General features: G+C 42.1%; 1 protein-coding gene across 1 annotated transcript; it reads left to right on the top strand.

The window, feature by feature from the left end:
- The first annotated feature begins 5,126 nt into the window (after nt 1–5,126).
- On the top strand, nt 5,127–6,805 carry LOC111963335 (homeobox protein six1b-like). Its single transcript, XM_023986698.2, has 2 exons — nt 5,127–5,778; nt 6,416–6,805. Exons 1-2 carry the CDS (start codon nt 5,219–5,221, stop codon nt 6,708–6,710), a joined length of 855 nt encoding a protein of 284 aa, XP_023842466.1. The 5' UTR covers nt 5,127–5,218; the 3' UTR covers nt 6,711–6,805.
- The last annotated feature ends 13,685 nt before the right edge of the window (nt 6,806–20,490 follow it).

The raw sequence follows: 20,490 nt of genomic DNA, 5'->3' as shown, positions 1-20,490 counted from the left end.
AAATGCGTCCAGCAGCTATCGTTTACGATCAAGTACACTCCAATCCAACGACATAATAATGTTACCAAAAAGTAGAAGAAAAAAGAGGCCTATCATTTTTTCCGCAGTTTAAAACGTGCACTGTAAAACATGCAAGGGCGAGCAGTAAAAGAAGGGAAACCCCCCAGAACCGAGGCCTTATTAAAAACGGTGACCTCTGATCTCTTGGATAGTTTCAAAGATGACATTTAATGCGGTGCAGCAGACTGCAAGCCATATGTAACATGACCTGGGGAGCGCGGTACTGCGCTGATCCACGTCCCACTCACTAATGAGAGGCCAGGGGTCGCTGGGTGCCGCACAGCTCCAACAGACCCACCACCAATACTTTCCTAACTGAGATTCATTTGTTGATTCCGAAAGAGAGAAGTAAATAAATGAACGTAAATGAGTAAATATAAGTACAATTATGCATTGTTGGTGAAAACGGGCATTCTACGGCGTTTACGATGTGAGATGTGTCTGTGCGTAAAATCCATTGGGAATGACAGAGGTTAGGCTAGTTGTTTCCACCATCAAAACCAGAACGCAGTTTTTAACTTCGACTTCAGATAATAGAGTTATCAGGCGTGAGAAAATATCTGCACATGTTCAGTCCATCATCCACAATCAAAGAGAAGGGGAAAGGTGCGACCTGGGGCGATTTAATGGTCGGTTCTGCACTTTAAGGGCAACGTATAACATATGCGTAAAAACGGTCCAAACGTGCACTAGTAAACGTCCCCTGATTACACGTGCCCGTGTGTTTCCATCCATCTCTATATCTCTCTCTTTCTCCCCCTCACTCACACACACACACACACACACACACACACACACACACACACACACATGTTGTTCGCCACTGAACAGTAATATGTTGAGAGAGAGGCAACAGCTGGGAGGCCGCATCATCTCCACACCACACTGGTCAGATGGTATTTCCCAGAGAAACACACCACTTTGTAACAGGAGCGACGCAGATAAGACTCATATGACTATTGAGGAGTTAGACTTCCTCTAAAAGCCATTAAAGCATGACAGCTTCTTTCGCCATGCCGAATGTCACCTGCCCAATATATGTTTTATTAGTTGTGTTTCCAACACTCATAGACATGTTCAATTAATTTAAAATATAAATTAGCACATTAACACTGAAAATAAGCTACTCTCCAAGTAGCCTAATTCATCGGAGGCTTCGTTTTAGACATTGTGAAAAAATCACATCTCGATCTGTGCATAAGGCAATTGGATTGTCGTTTATAAGCTGGCGCCCCCTCCCCGCCAATAACTTTACACGTTGTCTGAAACCAATGGTTTCAAATGGTTTAGAAAATGAGGACAACACGACAAAACATTGTGGTTATTTTAATACATAGAACTCGAACAGGCCTACGTTAAAGCCTCTTAATTGAATTATATTTTAACAAGAGGACCAAAGCGTGTTTACTGACCTGCTGTATAATAACCTTTCGTAGCCTATGCGCTGGCCCTGCGAGGAAAGTGAGCCTTAATGATTTTGATTGGGGGTGACCGCAGTGCTCTTATAAAATGCCTAATTTTCTAACATGATAGGATCCTATGTTACGCTGATAATTGCGGCTGCAATTTGATTTACTCATTCATGTCAACGGTTGTGTTTTGAGAAAGCAGTATTGCACTTAAAGTGATGAATAGGCTTGTATTTTTACTATATAGGCCCTATGTAGGGCTGAGCCTATAGGCCATTACAAACTAACAGAATAGAAATAAAATCCAAGTCGTGGTAATTAATGAATCACATAATTTCGTCACAGGTGAGTGAGTTAAATGATCAATTATTTATTTAAAAAATAACAATAATACAAGATTGTCATTTACACAGACACGACATATGCCTAAGCCTATATTAGGTTAGAAAAATATAGACAATCTAAAACAGATTTGATGTAACCTAACAAAATACATGTTTGTTTAAGAATGCTTGTTGCATACTTTGCATAGTTTGAATATATATAGGCCTATGCAACGAATTGTACGGGGTGGCAAATATTATAGGCCCACTTTTTCATTGAAAAACGTTTTACAGCAATTATTAGGCCTGGGCTATAGGCCTATGTCTCGAACTATTTTGATTTATCCAAGTAGTCTAGATATCTTAAGGAAAGCCACTGGACTACATACATTCCATATTTTTCAGCCAATTTGAACAGTATCAGCATTGTTCCAGTCAACAGCTGAAATAGCAGTTTTGATTTGGCGAAACCCATCTGCTAGCCTATTGTTTGTGTTAAGCCGGCCTTGCTGGACTTTCATCATTTTACTCTCTCCCCTTTTTATGAAGAAAAAGCTTCACTCACAAAACGCCATATATAGACGGTTTGATATGAAATATGGTGACGTTTTTATGAAGTGCTTTATGTTTTTGTGGCTCGGTTTCTTTCTCCCTCTCGTTGTGTGCATAGACGTGGCCAGTCGTCATCGTTTCTCATGGGCATTGGAGGGGTGTCCACATCTTGAAATAATCACGACCTGAGATCGAGCACGTCCCCCTGGCTTCTCCGGTTAAAGGAGGAGGCGCGGCGCAATGTGGTAGAGATATTAGAGAAACCTGCGAGTGGCTCATTTGCTGGTGCATGGGGTTAGAGAACTGAGCGGAGCGCACCCCACAGGTAGGCCTAATGTCGAGGACCGGCAGGCCAACCGCACATTATGCACCTTTTATTAACTGCAAAATTATGGGGCCTTTGTTTTCGATTGTAGCCTATCCCAACTTAATTCATAACTTATTGTACTGTCTGATTTGCATGGCAGAATGCACATTAACCGACGTTAGGCTACTTGGGATGCTCGTTTGATTTTGTTTTCCTTTATAATCAGTACAACTGGGAAAGTCGAGCAATTATATCTGGCCGTAAGTTCATCAGGAGGCAGTTATGTTGAGATCATAAAACGTTCTCAGCAAAGCTTTGAGTCTTAAACTTCATTCATTGCATACCCTCGTTAATTAGATTGTATGGTGGAAGGTTCATTTACAAAAAGTGCACCTAAGTCAATATTATAATCTTTATGGTAAGAGGCATTATTTCCAGCACGAGGTAGCCTACAGTTTGTTTTTGCAGGTGTCTGCGACCACAAAAACAGTTGATAAAACCAACGCTCGATTAAACCTTAACTGGCAGTGGTGTACCGAATACCAAATATGTTAACAGTAAATTAGACTATATTTAATTAGTAATATCACATATTGGTTAAATATGTAGCCTAACGGACAGCAGAAATAATATTGGCTGCCCTAGAAATGCTCCTTTCGGGTGTCTAGTTCTCAACGTGTTGCCCGAGAGTCACGTTGCAAAACCTGGGAAAGATAAGGAATTTGATCTATCCTTCAAAATAACGACTCAACGACCAAGAGCCTGTGACTCACATCACTAATGTACTAATGGATAGGTGTTATGTTTCACGCCACAACATTGAGGACAGCAGGGGAAAGACGAGTTCCAAGAAAATAACCTTGGGAGAGCCCGGAATATAAATGTACATCATTTCCTAGAAATATAAAGTTTTCACACCATAATAAATTAACAATTAGTGCAATATAGTAGGCCAGTCTAAATTTGACTAATGCGAATTGAAACGAAACAACATTTAAAAAACAGATATAACAGAATATCCTCATGATTAAATATAGGCCTAATGATGTAGGCAAGGCTTTTGGAAATTGAAAGAATTAGACAAGTTGCAAAAAAACTCAAATACATAAATTATCAATGGACATTTCCATCAATGTGCTAACACATTTTTAGGTTCAGCCAGTCAGGTAGGCCTATGCATTGGTGCACATGCATGAAGAGGAGTCGAGTCACACCAGTAAAATATAATGCAATAGCCTACTTTAATACTGATGTACAAACTGAATAGCATAACGTTGGGTTTATTAGGGCTATTATTTGGACGTTAAATAAAATGAGAGGGAATATATTCCATAATCTATACCACATTATTATTTTTGGAAAATGACCGTTGTAAACTCAGTGAAATATACTACATTTGAGGCATGTTTAACGTGTAAGAAGGCTACTATTCTACATTATAAAGTATAGGCCTATAGCTTTCTTTAATCAATAGATCATCATGCAATATTTACATACAGAGGCCTTTCAAATAACTATCCAAAGTTATTTTTGAAATAGGATAGCATTGGCGCTTTAAACCCATGCCAGTTTATTTACAATATCTTTACAATTTTGCACCCCAATGGGCATAGATGCCATTTCAACGTCTAGGTTTTATGTACATTTGGTTGTTTTCAACTAACGTGAATTCAACTTGAAATCAACAAAAAATGTCACCATGTCATTGGATCTAAGTTAAAATGCCTGTAAGTTGATGACTTTTTGCAACTCCAATAAGTGTTCCACGTTGTTTCAACGTCATCACAAATATTTTTGGGGTTAAATGACATAGAAAAAACGTTGGTTCAACCGGTTTTTGCCCAGTGGGATGTTTCCTTACCTTTCTTTCCTATCTGAAAGCCCCAACCTTTGTGGCAGGCACTCATGACACGTATAACTATCATAAGAAATTCTAAAATTCTATCACCTCATAAAATAAACTACTTGTAATTAATAGACTATGAAAAATAGCAGGGAATTACACAATCTGCGTGCTATTAACGCGAATGCAAGATGAGGGGGGTTGACAATGACAATAATGAATCATGCATGGTGATGCAATAAATTACTTCAGCTATATCCATCGATCTCTTACTTAACTTCAAGCCCTGTCTGAAACTCTACAAAAACATGGCGAGAACATGATAAAAATGCCCTTTAAGCGGTCTGTAATAATTGATTAGCATTTAGGTACCTCTGCTCCCTCCGCTAACGCTGGAGAGGAGTACAGGGTGGGGGGGCTCCAATTTCAGCCCCTGACGTATTCCCTCCAGGGAGGAAACGGAGCTGTAAACTCAGTTCTGCTCGGCTGCCAGGGTATAGGGCAGTGGAAGAGCCAATCAACGAATCGCGCAGCGCTCTCTTTAAGCCTGACATATCTCCAACAGGAACAAATTGTCCCAACAATCAACATCCGAATCTCCCGTGCGCATCAGGGGTTGAGTGGATATTGCCCGGGCGGATTGTACTGGGTTCTGGAACACAATAACAGTGAAGAATAAATAGACTCTCAGCATCCTTCTCGATTGGGCTGGGGACCCGACATCATGTCAATACTACCTTCGTTTGGGTTTACCCAGGAGCAAGTCGCCTGCGTCTGCGAGGTCCTGCAACAAGGAGGGAACCTGGAGAGGCTCGGTCGTTTTCTCTGGTCTCTCCCAGCGTGTGACCACCTCCACAAGAATGAAAGTGTACTGAAAGCAAAGGCGGTGGTCGCCTTCCACAGAGGGAACTTCAGAGAGCTCTATAAGATCCTGGAGAGCCACCAGTTTTCCCCGCACAACCATCCCAAGCTGCAGCAGCTGTGGCTGAAAGCGCACTACGTGGAGGCGGAAAAATTGCGCGGCCGACCGCTTGGAGCCGTGGGGAAGTATAGGGTCCGCAGGAAATTCCCTCTGCCCCGCACGATCTGGGACGGCGAGGAGACCAGCTATTGCTTTAAGGAGAAGTCCAGGGGTGTTCTTAGAGAGTGGTACACGCATAACCCCTATCCCTCCCCGCGAGAGAAAAGGGAGCTGGCCGAGGCCACGGGACTGACCACTACGCAGGTCAGCAATTGGTTCAAAAACAGACGCCAGAGAGACAGAGCCGCAGAAGCTAAAGAAAGGTATGCTTAGACCAAAAAGTAAAATGTTGCCATATAGGCCTATTAGTTTATAGTAGAATATAATAAACGGAACATCATCACATGCGTAATCTCCCAGTTGGAATTTTAAATTCCCAACTTTCTCATTTATTTCCAGTGACATGCCCTTATGCTGATTTTTAGATGGCCCAAATAATATGTGTGATAACCCTAAACAAAGCCTATGGCCTGCAAACATTTGAAATGGAACCAATGACACCCTATTGACCATCATTATTTCGATAGTGTTCTAAACATTTCTGGCATCTGAAGAAGTTATAGCTATTTAGATAATGTTACATATACCATTGGAGCTACAGGTCACGAGTTTAAGTCGTCAATATATGGAATCAGTATGATAAGATATATTATTCTAATGGAATAATTAAAAGTATGTGACCAAAAGTTTACATTTTGCAATTGAAATGTACAAATAATAAAAACGGATTTAATATTTTCTAAATTGCATTCTCCTAAAGTTTAAACCAATATTGTATTGAATTGTTGTTGTCTTATTATTGAAATGTATGGCTTGTTTTTAGCCTATAAGACTATAGATTCTGTAAACTTGTGTCCAAAAGGCCTTCATCACTAATTTTGACATATCTTCCCTTCTCAGAGAGAACAGCGAAAACAATAATTCTGGCAACAACAAACAGAACCAGCTGTCTCCCCTCGACGGCGGCAAGTCGCTCATGTCCAGCTCGGAAGATGAGTTCTCTCCACCACAAAGCCCTGATCAGAACTCTTTGCTTTTGCTCCAGGGAAATATGAGTCACCCCGGCGTCTCCTCTTACCCTATGACCGGCCTCGGTGGCGCACAGCCGCTGCATGGAATGCACGGACACCCGCACCAACTCCAAGACTCGTTGCTGGGACCTCTAACATCGAGCCTTGTGGATCTAGGCTCCTAAAGGCAAACTGATGCTATCTTTGAAAAGACTGATAACTCGACCAGATTGAATAGGCCTACATATATGAAATTAAACTGTGGTAACTTATAACTAGACTGACTTTTGTCTGTCGTTAAATTTGGTTACAACTATAACGCAATTCCTTTATGCGCTTATCCGATTTAGGAGGTACCCTCCTGCCCGTTAATATACAATCAACCCCATTTTTCGAACTCTTAAGTCAACGAGACACTTAAACTGGACTGCCCTTTTGCTTAATTTATGATATTTTTGTTCGGATTAAATGTATAGCAACTTCCTGCTATGGAAACTAAGAAACAACGTTTTCATTAGAATCATAATAATGAGTTTCCAATAAAACAAAAAAGACGTCACATTTGTTTCATGTCTGTTATTTGTATATCCACTCAATAAAATAAATAGTATTATATATTCATATACTAAATATTAATTCATTCCTCAAAGATATTTAGGGCATGCAAAAAATATGGGCTAAAGTAAACCAAAACATATTGGTCAGGTTTTCCTCCATTTTGTAGCCTTGAGGCCTCTACAGTTACGCATAGCCATGGCAGGAAATCATAAAAAATAAAATATGTTAAACTTTTGTAGAGGGAGTTATTCGAAAAGCAAATGCTGTTACTTAGGCCTCAATGTCACTTGTCACTGCTCACTGACAACATGAGTGAGATAGTGAGGAATTGGTGTGTGTCGCTCTGGATGAACAACTGTCAAAGTTCTCTGTTCAACTCTCCGGACCAAAACTACATATTTCATATTTCGTGGAAATTGTTGCTTTAATTTTCACTCAATGCCGTGAGATTTCAGAGATGCTAAAGGCGTTGAAACCAAACACATGAGCAATCCAGAATAACTAACGTTAGAAAACATCCGGATTGGGAACGTCTAAAATGTGGGCCCAAAATCTAATCGGTAAAAAGGGCCATGACATGAGGTATGCACAACAGAGCAGTTTTGTTGACGACATTTAAAGCCATGTTTTGCCTAAGGCGAAGCCTAGTTCTCGCCCGTGGTCCATGAGCGCTGCGGATCATTACGTCTGTGTTGCAGTGTTTACTTTGCTCTCTCCAAGTGTTTGTTCTGTCGGTTCTGGGCCACGGGAAAGCCACACCATCTGTGAAAGGCGCGCTCACGCGATGATCTTACATGAATCTGTGGCCTATTAAGAAGAACAAATAGATGTATATTTTTGTAATATTTCATTCTTACACAGATATGTTCAACATCATGCACAAATGTTAGAATTACAATACAATTACTATTGAACCCTGGTATAACCCTGGTATCACTCTTGTTATAGGCTAAATGTCCTATAATAATTGTGGAAATGTAATGGTTCATTATAACACCACCATCACCAACAAGAATAACAACAGTAGCTTCATCTGAGTTTTGTTGTTATTAGTTATTAGCATATTACTATATTTGTCTAACAATAATACAAAATAATATACTAATAATAACACTACTAGAATAATATTAAGAATTATTGCTGCAAGGCTGATTTGTATAGGGTATTACTAGGGCCTAAAGTAGCGTGAGTTAGCCTATATGGCAATCGTCAATGGACAATAACATTTATAGCCTACTGCCTGAACCAAATATCTGCTCATATTTTGAAACAGATTTTCTCACTTGCACTAGAAAAGATTCTGGTAACATCCTCCGTCCCCCACCCCCTACCCATTCGGCTTATGTCAGGGTGAATTGTTTTGAACATAGAGCACCAAGGATTTCCTGAGCCTAATCTGAACCAGTTGTTGCTAGCTTTAGAGCCTGATTGTGAAGATTGCAGGTCTATGCCCCTCTATAGCATGAGGAACCCTGGCCCGGGGCAGTCTGCATCCCGGAGGAAGTTGTCATTTGGGACTGTTTCTCAGTTATGACTAACAAATGCATTCTACCGTGGAGTGAATATTTACCACTTACAGCTATGCATTTCATATTGTGAAGTAATGCGGTTGTTCGATTTTGAGTAGTTTTCCTATAATATGTTGAGAAACACTCTTTTTCATGCCACTTCGATATGGAAGGGACTTTTTCGTAGCAGGTTAGGAGATCTTACGCAGCAGGTTAGGAGAAATCATGTAGCAAGGTAGGAGACTGAGGTTAAGGTTAGGAAAAGGATTAGGGTTAGCAAAAATGCTCTCTTAACCTGCTACGAAAATCTATTTTTATCAAAGTGGCATGAAAAGAGTGTGCCCCATAATATGTTATACTAGCCCTAGGTCTACCCTACTACAAAAGGCAACTTGACACTATGCCTCAGGATTGCCTGTATATACATGTATCCTTTAAATCGAAGAAGAAAGAACGTTTGGACCTCATTTGAACTCCAAAAAAAGCAGGAACCCCAGTGTATTTGATTCACCATTGACACATAAACAAGTTTATGTCTTAAATTTTTTTAAGTGACTCAAAAATAGGTTAGCAATATTCTGCACTCTACCTCCCACCCACAAGCAATGTGCAGCAAACCTTTGACTAACAAAATAGATACTTCAGACCAAATTACAAGAAATCTCCCATGTGGCTGCAGGCAGAGAAAAACTATGGTTGAATTGGCTAACAGGACATAACAAAGACACCAAAGCGGACATGCAAGTTAAGTCTAAGGACAATATGTCCGGTAAAGGACGGATACACAGGAGATTACTATGTGTCATACAGGAATGCAGCCATCAATGTCACCTCTACAGGGGGTATAAATAGAATATCAATTCAATCCCTTGCGGAAACTCGGACAAGGCTTTTAATCACGCCTGAATCCCACACTTCCGATTCCAACTGAACACACTGTGCATTTACACTGGACAGTTAACACAGACGCACAGAAAATGTCAGTCTACTCTATCTGGCACACAGAGAATTCCACAAGTGCAGCAGTGCAGCATGTCTAGGAGGAGTAGCCTTGGCCTCAGCCTTAGCCACTGGGCTCCTTCTGCACTAGACCTGGATGGGATGTGGCATCAGGTCTACTGTGAGCTGACTGGTGTCAGTAACAGCAGCTGCTAATGGACAGTAGAGAACTCACAAAGGCATTTTGTTTTTTGTGGATATAACTTGCAGTCCCATTAAATCAATGTCAGGAAAGGCCTTTTCAGGTGTAAATAAACATCAAGAATAGTAAATTAATGTACACAGTCTGCTATAGAGCGTGGGAGAGGGCTCTGGCATGTATTTTTTGGTTAGCACTCAGAGTGAGTAAAACAATCATATAGAATGAGGACAAAAGCCAAAGGTAAGGAACTTGGTCTCGGGCTGGCTTTCTCAGGTCTAGTGCCTGCAGGTATAACCTTACCCCCACATGGGAGCATCATGTGAGACAATCCCAGGTATCCATAACCACAGACTGTATGAGGGGTGTGGGCTTGGGGAGATGGGGGTAGAAGGGGGGTGATGAGGGACAAAAGGATCTTTTCAGGTCTGCCGCAGGGAGGGAGGTGGGGCGGGGGTTGACGGGCTTGTGGGGAGATTTTCTTACCAATGATGCATGGATCTGACAACGCTCCAGCCTGGCCTGGCCTGCCCCAGAGGCAGACTAAGACTGTGTGTGTGTTTGTGTGTTTTTGGTTTTACATTCCTTGTGGGGACCAGACATCTCCACAAAGACAGTAAAGCAAGGACAAAGTGGGGACATTTTGCGGTTCCCCACAAGGAAAAAGTATATTTTAGGCTTAGGAGTTAGGTTTAGGGTTAGGGTTACAATTGCGGGTTAGAGTTAGAATTAGAGTTAGGGATTAGGGGTTAGGGTTAGGAGTTAGGGTTAGGTTTAGCAGTTTGGGGTTAAGGTCAGGGTTAAGGGTAGGGTTAGGGGTTATGGAAAATAGGTATTTTGAATGGGAATCAATTGTTTGGTCCCCACAAGGATAGTAAAACAAACATGTGTGTAAGGGTTAGGGTTAGGGTTAGGGTTAGGGTAAGAGAGAGAGAGTGTGTACTATAATACAGTGCTATAACCTTTGAACAGCTGTTCTCCGTAGTGTTTCTAGGTAAATATTGTGTGTGTGTTGTTCAATGCAAACAGTGAGCGCCATAGAAAGTCTCTTCTCAGAGTGGTCCAGCAGGAAGCCTCTGGTACAACAGGAAGCTCCTAGTAGCGTTGGTGAAAGAAATATTTATCTCTATCTCTCACTATGCTGAGTGATGCATGACCCAGAGTTCAAAGACAAGGAGGAGCACAGACTATGAACCCAAGCTATTATTGTGTAAGATAGCATGTTGTGTGTCAAATGAAATGTGTCAAGTAGAGCAGACAATGAATGGGAATTTTAATATCTTTACAAATAGAAAAGGTGGAGGACAAGATGGAACTCGATTCTGACGCCTTTGAAAAAAGCTTGTAAAGAGAAATATAGCTGGAAGGCCTGGGCTCATGTAACCGACCCTCACAGAGACAAAGCTTGGTTTCACAGAATCAGATATCAGTATTTTGGGACCTTAGTAGGAAAAGCGATACGTAGATATTTTTTTTCAGAATATTGAATTTTGTACACAAGAAAGTGACTTCAGTCTGGGATGTTGGAACTGAATATTTCCACAAGTTGACAGCTCTTGTTATCCTGTGCCAATTCTAGGTTGAGCACACTACTGTGATATGCCTCAGAGAAGGTATACGCACACACATACAAATACATGTACATATACACATGCACCACACATTATTCTAAACTAAACTAAAGAAAAGCATGAAACTAAAAAGCAATAACATTATTCCACAATAAAAAATATTACAAATATTACTATCCTTAGTAAACCACCCATCCCTAGAGAGGCCTGATGGAGCTAATGTTACCTGGCTGCATGCAATGGCCCCGAGGGCGTAAGGGGCACAGGCAGACACAACAGGAGGAAGTGTTATAAGATATGGGATAATGAAATATACCCCACTGTCCCATGGGCCGTCACGCACCTACCCCAGGGGTTCACAAACAGCTTATGTGACCCCCCCAGCCCTAAATCACACCCCTTCCTCCTCCCCAAATTCTGGTGCAAAATGTAGTTAGTGTTTGTTTGGTGACATGAGAGAGACAAGTCCCAGAAATCTAGATTCCATCCAGTTCCCCGCTCCCCTCGCCCCTCATTCCCATATGCCAGCACAGGATAAAATACCCTTGTTGGGTCCTCAAAAAAATATTTCAGGAAATGAAAGTTGGAACACGATCGTCTGTGTGCCAAACGTCTCCCTGAGAAGGAACAAAAGGAGAGAAAAAATCTGCTCAGGCTATTTTAGCTTGCAGATGACAGAGGGAGAGAGGGAATGGGAGGGAGGGAGAGACAGAGAGAGGGAGGGAGAGAGAGAGGGAGGGAGAGAGAGGGAGAGAGGGAATGGGAGGGAGGGAGAGACAGAGAGAAGGAAGGACAGAGACAGAGTGCAAAAACTGAGGAAAAGGTGAAGTGCAAGAGAAAGAAAGATTCAGAGAAAGAGGTGATGAGAAGACATAAGAAAGAATACAAATAAGGAGAGACAGGAAAGAAAATAATATTGTGTGGGAGAGGGAAGGAAAAGGATAGAGAGGGGGATGGAAACCGTTACCAGTACTTTGGACACTGGACCCCTATGCCGCAGATATGCGTGCACTAAGGAATATAAACTTCCCATTCCTGTCCTATATCTCCAGTAAGCCTCTCTTGTGGGAATGCCTTTGTGGCTCGTCATTCATAAGAGGTTCCCTGGTTATGCTCTAGTTAAGTGAGTCCAGAAGAGAGAGAGAGAGAAAATATTATGTTAACCTACTGTGTGTTTCTGTGTGTGTGTGTGTGTGTGTGTGTGATTGTGTACATGCACGAGAGAGAAAGACCTCTTTCAAGAACAGAGATAAATGTATACATTCCCCTCTTACCTCTGACCACTCCCACCTCATCTGTCCTGCTACTCTCCTAATATCTGTGGCAAGCTCCTCTGCACCCTTCCCTGACCTCACAGATGGAACATGGACCTCTCAACCTGTAACAGAAGACGGAATCCTTATGAGCATTTTTAAAGGCAGACAACATTGCTAGATTGCTATTGACAGCATGCCACCGTAGGTAGAGGGATACATATATGATCAGGCATGGCTAGGTATACGGTTGGGAGCATAATACACTTCGCCAATGTAACCAACAGCCCAGCCTCATTGATAGGGACATAAAGGCAGAGGGATGAGAAGGGGTTAAACATTTCCTGGTTGTGATGTCCTGTGCATTCGCTGCATTGTGACAGTGGCCATGGGTAATTACCGCGTTCTCCATGGGTTACCCCCCCCCCTCCACACCACTTACAGCAGCCAGAGGGACTGAAGACCACCCTTACAGAGCATTGGTTTATAGGTCTACCACTAGATGCAGATATTTGTTATGTGCTCAAAAGCTCAAAAGCAGACAATGTCACTCCTTTGGGTATGCACTACAGCATATCTGTGAACATGCATTGGCACAGTGGAGAACAGCAGAAAGGAACTGTTGCTGTCATCATGACCTAGCCAAGCCTAACCATAAATCCAACAGAATGAAAATGTAATTGACCTAGGCTTTGTGTGTGTGTATGTGTGGTTTAACTTTACTGTCCTTTTGGGTTCCAAAATGTCTTCACAGGGATAGGGAAACAAGGTCAATTTGACAAGGAAAAGTCCTGTTTTAGGATTAGGGTTAGGGGTTAGGGGTAGGATTAGGGTTAGTTTTAGGGTTAGGGTTTGAGGTTAAGGTTAGGGTTAAGGGTTAAGATTAGTGTTAGTGTTAAGGGTTAAGGGTTAGGTGTAGGGTTAATGTTAGAGTTAGGGACAATATGATTTTGAATGAAAAAGCAATTGTTTTCCACTTGGATAGTAAAATCAACATGTGTGGTCTAACTTTGTGTGTGTGTGTGTGTGTGTTGTGTGTGTGGTGTGTGTGTGGTGTGTTGTGTGTGTGTGTGTGTGTGTGTGGTGTGTTGTGTGTGTGTGTGTGTGTGTGTTGTGTGTGTGTGTGTGTGTGTGTGTGTGTGTGTGCGTGTGTTCCGTGCGTGCGTGCGTGTGTGTGTGTGCGTGCGTGCTTGCGTGCGTGCGTGCGGCGTGTATGCCAATGGAGAAACAATGAGGGGTAAACAGACACAGCATTACATCCTGCACCACAGCCCAGATGGGTAGATATTAAGGAAACGTACGCACACCTACAGTGTTGTTAGTATGACTCCTAGGCAAGCACGGGCATTGGTCAAGATTTCTAATGGCTGTGTGTCACGTTCCTGCCTGTTTTCTTTTGTCTTGTATTTACTTAGTTGGTCAGGGCGTGAGTTGGGTGGGTTTGTCTACGTGTGATTTTCTATGTTGGGATGTTTGTGTTCGGCCGGGTATGATTCTCAATCAGAGGCAGCTGTCAATCGTTGTCCCTGATTGAGAATCATACTTAGGCAGCCTGGGTTTCACGTGTGTTTTGTGGGTGTTTGTTCCTGTGTCAGTGTTTGTGCCACCGGGACTGTTTCGGTTTTGTCACGTTGGTTGTTTTGTATTTTGAAGTGTTTTGTTGACTTTCATTAAATAATGAACACTAACCACTCTGCGTTTTGGTCCTCTCCTTCTGTCAGCGAGGACAGCCGTTACACTGTGAAACAAATGCTGATGCGCAAACAACAGGTACAGTGTTTACATTTGTTTTACCAACTCCCCAGACAGTAAAGCCACTCCCAAGTTTGAGAAGGATGCTGCTAAATCTATTAGATTAGCCTTAAATGAAAAATAAACATCTCAACATAAATAAAAGAGATTACAAATTAATACACATTGTGTGCGCAGGATTATGTTGTGTTCACCTGACAGTCTCGTTCACATTCCAAAGAAACTTAAGTCCAATAAAATGTGAATGCTCTGTAAACACCCACGTCACTTTTCCTCATCCTCATCCTCATCCGGGTGCATTATTCTACCCTTCACTGAAAGGTGACTACAGTGATCAGGTAAGAAAGAGTTGTCTACGGTATGTGTTAGACACCGCTCTTACTAGAATGTCTAGCTATTGTCCCTGGTCAAATGATTTACCTACTTACAATAACCAGTTCCAATATGTAGTTGAGAGTCAGAGAATTGAGTAGGCCTACATGCATGTCCTGCAGACAGATACATGAATTCATCGATCACACTGCATGTAACTAAGTGGTATTAATGCAACTTTATTCAGTGACTTAAAGCTGGGTACAACTAGCTGACAGAACTGGTGGTTCGCAGTAGCAGCTGTGTGTGATGGGAGTCACTTGTGCACAGGGGGATGACATGTTCAACAGGGATGTTCTGCTGAGGGGGCACCGCCAGTCCCTCACTGTCACTCTCTCTTAAAGGTTTGGCAGGTGTATAACTCTAACTCAAGAGCAGTCTGAGAAAAGCTAAAGGTGCTGAGCTTAAACTTGGTGACAGCTGCAGAAACTAGAGACCAAAGTGTTTAAATATAGAACCCTAACTGGAGCACTTGCACTTCTCAACACATTGATATTCACACCCACTACCATGATACAGTGCACACAGTGATATAGGCTAAACAGTCATACATTACAACTCAATCATTCACTCAATAATAATCATAATCTACTGTAGTGTGCTGCTTAATAGTAAAGCGCCATATTTATTGACATAGAGTACTATCATGCAGTGATGCATGACTTCAGACATCGACCCAATGGCATATGCAAACACACCTGCTTTACCCTATACAGACATGCAGACAGTAATCCACACAGTAATCCACACAAAAGACAGAGACACACAGATGAGGTAGCCCTGACTCGCTCCTTTGTGTTATGTACTTCTCAGGACAATCTGGTAGTCTTGAAACAGTTCCATCTTTCAACATCATGATTTGTGAAGCTAGGTGTTGCTACGAGATCTCATATCATGACATGATGATTATATACGTCACAAGCCCTCAGTAAAGTAAATGGGTTGCAGCCAGGCTTGGTGCAGTTATTTTGGCAAGAGATTTGCAACCAAATACTAACCTTTGTAGTACATACATTTATTTTAAACTGATGTCCAAATACTTATGAAAGGGGGGCTAATCTCAATTAAGAAAACAAGCATAAAACTACATCCAGCTAAAGGTGACATTCTGTACTTTTGCCTCATACTCATAACTAGATTTTAAATTTGAATTGCAGGGCCCATATGAATAAAGCGTCTCAGAGTAGGAATGCTGATCTTATAGTGCATGAATAAGACTACATGGATTAGTCCACCAGTAGGTGAAATAGTCATGCATTTTATAATACAATTATCAATCTTGTACACAAATACTAAATACTATAAGGAACATTTCAAAGATTTGGCGGCAGTCTAGAAGCATGTCAGTCAACCAGGGTGGCCATTTTAATCATACTGCTGCCATTTGGATTTCCTGTGAGAAGAAAATAGGGTAAAATCATTCCAAACCATATCAAAATGACTTTGTAATATTAACTACCCACTAAATAAACCCAACAGATAATGTAGATGATAATTCTGATCATAAAGTACTCTTAAGACCTTCATGGGGCTTGTCTTGAGATAATTTTGACCATAGTCGAGCAGCTACGTTAAAAAAATGGTGCACTTTGTGATAGAGCCACCAAACTTCACACACAGCTACGGCATGTCTAAAGACGTATGTTATTTTTAGCTATATTGCCCTCACAGTTTTTGTCCATTACCCCTTCGGTGGCTATTTCCAATATGGCCCCCAACAAGTGGCATGGGGCCATATTGGACACGATTCACTTGGCCACATTTCCATAGATAATTGGTACATAGAACCCAATGATGACTTAAAATGTTGTATGGGGGTCTGGAAAACACAACAAAATAGCCAAAATATGCCATATATACGTATCCTGTTAAGTAGAACGGTGGTGAAAATGAGTGCCAAATTATTGTTTTAAAATCAACATGTGTGGTCTAACTTTGTGTGTGTGTGTGTGTGTGTGTGCGTGTGTGCGTGCGTGCGTGCGTGCCAATGGAGAAGCAATGAGGGGTAGCCCTCATTGGGCTCTATGTACCAACTATTTATGGAGATATGTGAATCCTGCCCAACATGGCCCTATGGAGCTGGAAGTCATTTTGGAAAACTGGTCATTTAGAGTACAATAGGTTTAATCTGCAATGGCACTATAGCTTGACATCTTTATTTTGAATGTTACTTACTTTGTGTAAAGGCTGAAAGGTCTCATCATAAAACTATTTTGTTAAAATGGGTTACCGTTCGCTCTGCTGGACAAAATGCATTCCTATGGGATTTCACAGAAAGTGAGGTGTGCACGGCAGGATTCCTGCCACATTTCTATAACTTTTAGAGTGTTTACACTAGCCATGAAAACTGTGTTTTCCAGACCCCCTCAAACATTTTAAGCCATCATTGGGCAGTATGTACCAATTATTTATGGAGATATGGCCATGTGAATCGTGCCCAATATGGCCCCATACAGCTGGTTGGCGCCAAGAGGGTAATAGACAAAATAGACAAAATCTGCAATGACAGGCCTCCCGAGTGGTGCAGCGGTTTAAGGCACTGCATCGCAGCGCTTGAGGTGTCACTACAGACCCGGGTTCGATCCCAGGCTGTGACACAGCCGGCTGTGACCGGGAGATCCATGAGGTGGCGCACAATTGGCCCAGCATTGTCCGGGTTAGGGGAGGGTTTGGCCTGCTGGGATTTCCATGTCCCGTCGCGCTCTAGCGACTCCTTGTGGCGGGCCGGGTGCCTGCAAGCTGACTTCGGTTGCCAGCTGGACGGTGTTTCCTCCAACACATTGGTGCGGCTGGCTTCCGGGTTAAGCGAGCAGTGTGTCAAGAAGCAAGTACGGCTTGGCAGGGTTGTGTTTCGGAGGACGCATGGCTCTTTACCTTCGTTTCTCCCCAGTCCGTAGGAGAGTTGAGCGAAGGGAGAAGACTGTAACTACCAATTGGATATCACGAAAAAGGGGTAAAAATAGTTTCAAACTATGATTTTGGGCAACTCTAATCCTTGGGCGCCACAGAGTCTGCTGGTTTTGGTTATTTCCTTCAAATCAGTGACTGGAAAACCATGTGTGTGCACTTTCTGAACAATAAGTGACATGAATGGATCAATAAAGTGTAATGGGGAAAAGAGAACCAGCAGAGACTGCAGCCTTCGAGCGAGGCTGGAGTTGCCCATCCCTGACTGAGTTAGGACATATAACACTGGTCTTTTTCGCCACCATGTGGCAATGTTGAATTACTGCAAGATAAGACATTTTTACTGGACAATGTGAGATGAGGTGGACTACCTAAAACCTGGGGAGCTCATGTGGCCTGTCCCGTACTTAACATACACATACATAGTGTTTAATTCAAGATGAGTGGAGTCGTGTACTCATCAAGATGTGCACAAGTGTGAGCTCAGTGACACACCATGATGACACAGTGATTGACACACCCTTTGTTCTGAAATTCATGCTGACATATTTGTTTGGTTCTTCCAAAAAGCATGTCTTCAAAGACGTTATTCACAGAAAAATTGTGCTAGAAAAACAACCCACTGGGCACACACTGGTTTAATCCACGTTGTCTCCATGTCATTTCAATGAAATTACCTTGAATCAACGTAGAATTTACGTTGAAATTACATCTGTGCCCAGTGGGAACAAATAATAAGTAATACAGAGAATACTGGAGATTAGTTAAGGACACCTACTAATCTCAAACAACAAGGTAACCCTTTATAAAACAGACAGTCAAGAGACATCTCATATCAGTTGTTCTAATCATCCTGGTTCTCTTATATATCATTCATTGAGAACATTCTGTCCTACAGCTTGACCTGCTGGTTTGGGAATATCAAGGTTGCACAGAAGTTGGGCAAGATAGTCAGGACTTGTGGGAAAATCATGGGCAGCAGCAGCAAGAACTGTCATCTCTCTACTTGGGCAGAGCCCTCCATCTCTCTACCTGGGCAGAGCCCTCCATCTCTCTACCTGGGCAGAGCCCTCCATCTCTGCTACGCTGCGGCCAGAGCCCTCCATCTCTCTACCTGGGCAGAGCCCTCCATCTCTCTACCTGGGCAGAGTCCTCCATCTCTCTACCTGGGCAGAGCCCTCCATCTCTCTACTTGGTCAAAGCCCTCCAGAAGGCAAATACAATAGCGGTTGACTCTTCCCATCCACTCCACTCCGAATTCCAGCTCCTTCCCCCTGGACACAGGTACAGACTACCTAAGGTTAAAAAAAAAAGGGCCAAGTACTCTTTTATTCCGAATGCAATTCTGCAATTCAACAAAATGTTGGACTAATTGCACTTAACACTTGCGCTATGAAACTGCACCTACCCTGACTATTTGCTTGAAAATATCCTTTGCTATTTATTTGAAATGTTTATATGTGATATGTTTAATGACCGCTGCAAAATGAATTGACTCTCTGAGGACATTAAAGTTTTCTGAATCTGAATCAGTGACGTCACTGTTAGGCTATTTACTGAAACAAAGCATGTTCTCTTTGATGCATTTTTATAGTCACAGTCTCCATCTAGTGGGTGATAATATTTCACACGAGCCTTTGTTGTTCTACTCTCGTTTCAAAGGATAAATGAATGCGTTCTTTAATGAATCAAGGAATCTAAACTGCATTTTGTGGAGAGTAAGAGAGAATAAACTGGAGCACTTTAAATATATGTAAATGCATTTTTTTGTCAAATTAAGAATAATCAGGGAGACCCCTGATCTTGAACTTTGAACCTTAGCAGATGTAATAAGTAAACGTAAATGTATGTTTGATCTAAATAACAGCATTGTTGCAGGAGGATAACCTGATTGGACGTCAGACCAGCCTTAAGTTATGGATGAGGTCATGTCTGTTATACAGTGCATTCAGAAAGTATTCAGACCCCTTGACTTTTTCCACGTTTTGTTATGTTACAGCCTTATTCTAAAATGGATTCAATTGTTTTCCCCCCTTATCAAACTACACACAATACCCCATAATGACAAAGCAAAAACAGGTTTTTAGAAATATTTGCAAATGTATTAAAAATAAAAAACATTTCCATTTATTCAGACCCTATACTCAGTACCTTATTGAAGCACCTTTGGCAATGATTACAGCCTTGAATCTTCTTGGGTAAGACGCTACAAGCTTGGCACACCTGTATTTGGTGAGTTTTTCCCATTCTTCTTTGCAGATCCTCTCAAGCTCTGCCAGGTTGGATGTGGAGAGTCGCTGCACAGCTATTTTCAGGTCTCTGCAGAGATGTTCGATCGGGTTCAAGTCCGGGCTCTGGCTGGGCCACTCAAGGACATTGACATTTGTCCCCAAGCCAATCCTGTGTTGTCTTGGTTGTGAGCTTAGGGTCGTTGTCCTATTGGAAGGTGAACCTTCGCCCCAGTCTATGGTACTGAGCGCTCTGGAGCAGGTTTTCATCAAGGATCTCTCTATACTTTGCTCTGTTCATCTTTCCCTCAATCCTGACTAGTCTCCCAGTCCCTGCCACTGAAAAACATCCCCACAGAATGATGCTGCCACCACCATGCTTCACTGTAGGGATGGGGTCAGGTTTCCTCCAAACGTGACGCTTGGCATTCAGACCAGAGTTCAATCTTGGTTTCATCAGACCAGAGAATCTTGTTCCTCATGGTCTGAAAGTCTTTTTTTGTGTGTGTACTTTTAGCCCTTTTTCTCCCCAATTTTGTGACATCCAATTGGTAGTTACAGTCTTGTCCCATCGCTGCAACTCCCCTACGGACTAGAGAGAGGCGAAGGTCGAGAGCCATGTGTCCTCCGAAACACGCCCCTGCAAAGCCACACTGCTTCTTGACATACTGCTCGCTT

Source organism: Salvelinus sp. IW2-2015, linkage group LG4q.2 (genome assembly GCF_002910315.2).
Source record: "Salvelinus sp. IW2-2015 linkage group LG4q.2, ASM291031v2, whole genome shotgun sequence".
In the NCBI taxonomy this organism is placed as follows: Eukaryota; Metazoa; Chordata; class Actinopteri; order Salmoniformes; family Salmonidae; genus Salvelinus; species Salvelinus sp. IW2-2015.
Note: the sequence above shows the minus strand (reverse complement) of the source record. Positions and strands in the feature narration are given on the sequence as shown.

Coding starts and splice junctions, on each gene's coding strand:
- LOC111963335 (XM_023986698.2), top strand. CDS start 5,219: ATGTCAATACTACCTTCGTTTGGGTTTACCCAGGAGCAAGTCGCCTGC. Junction 5,779..6,415: donor GCCGCAGAAGCTAAAGAAAG/GTATGCTTAGAC, acceptor TTCCCTTCTCAG/AGAGAACAGCGAAAACAATA.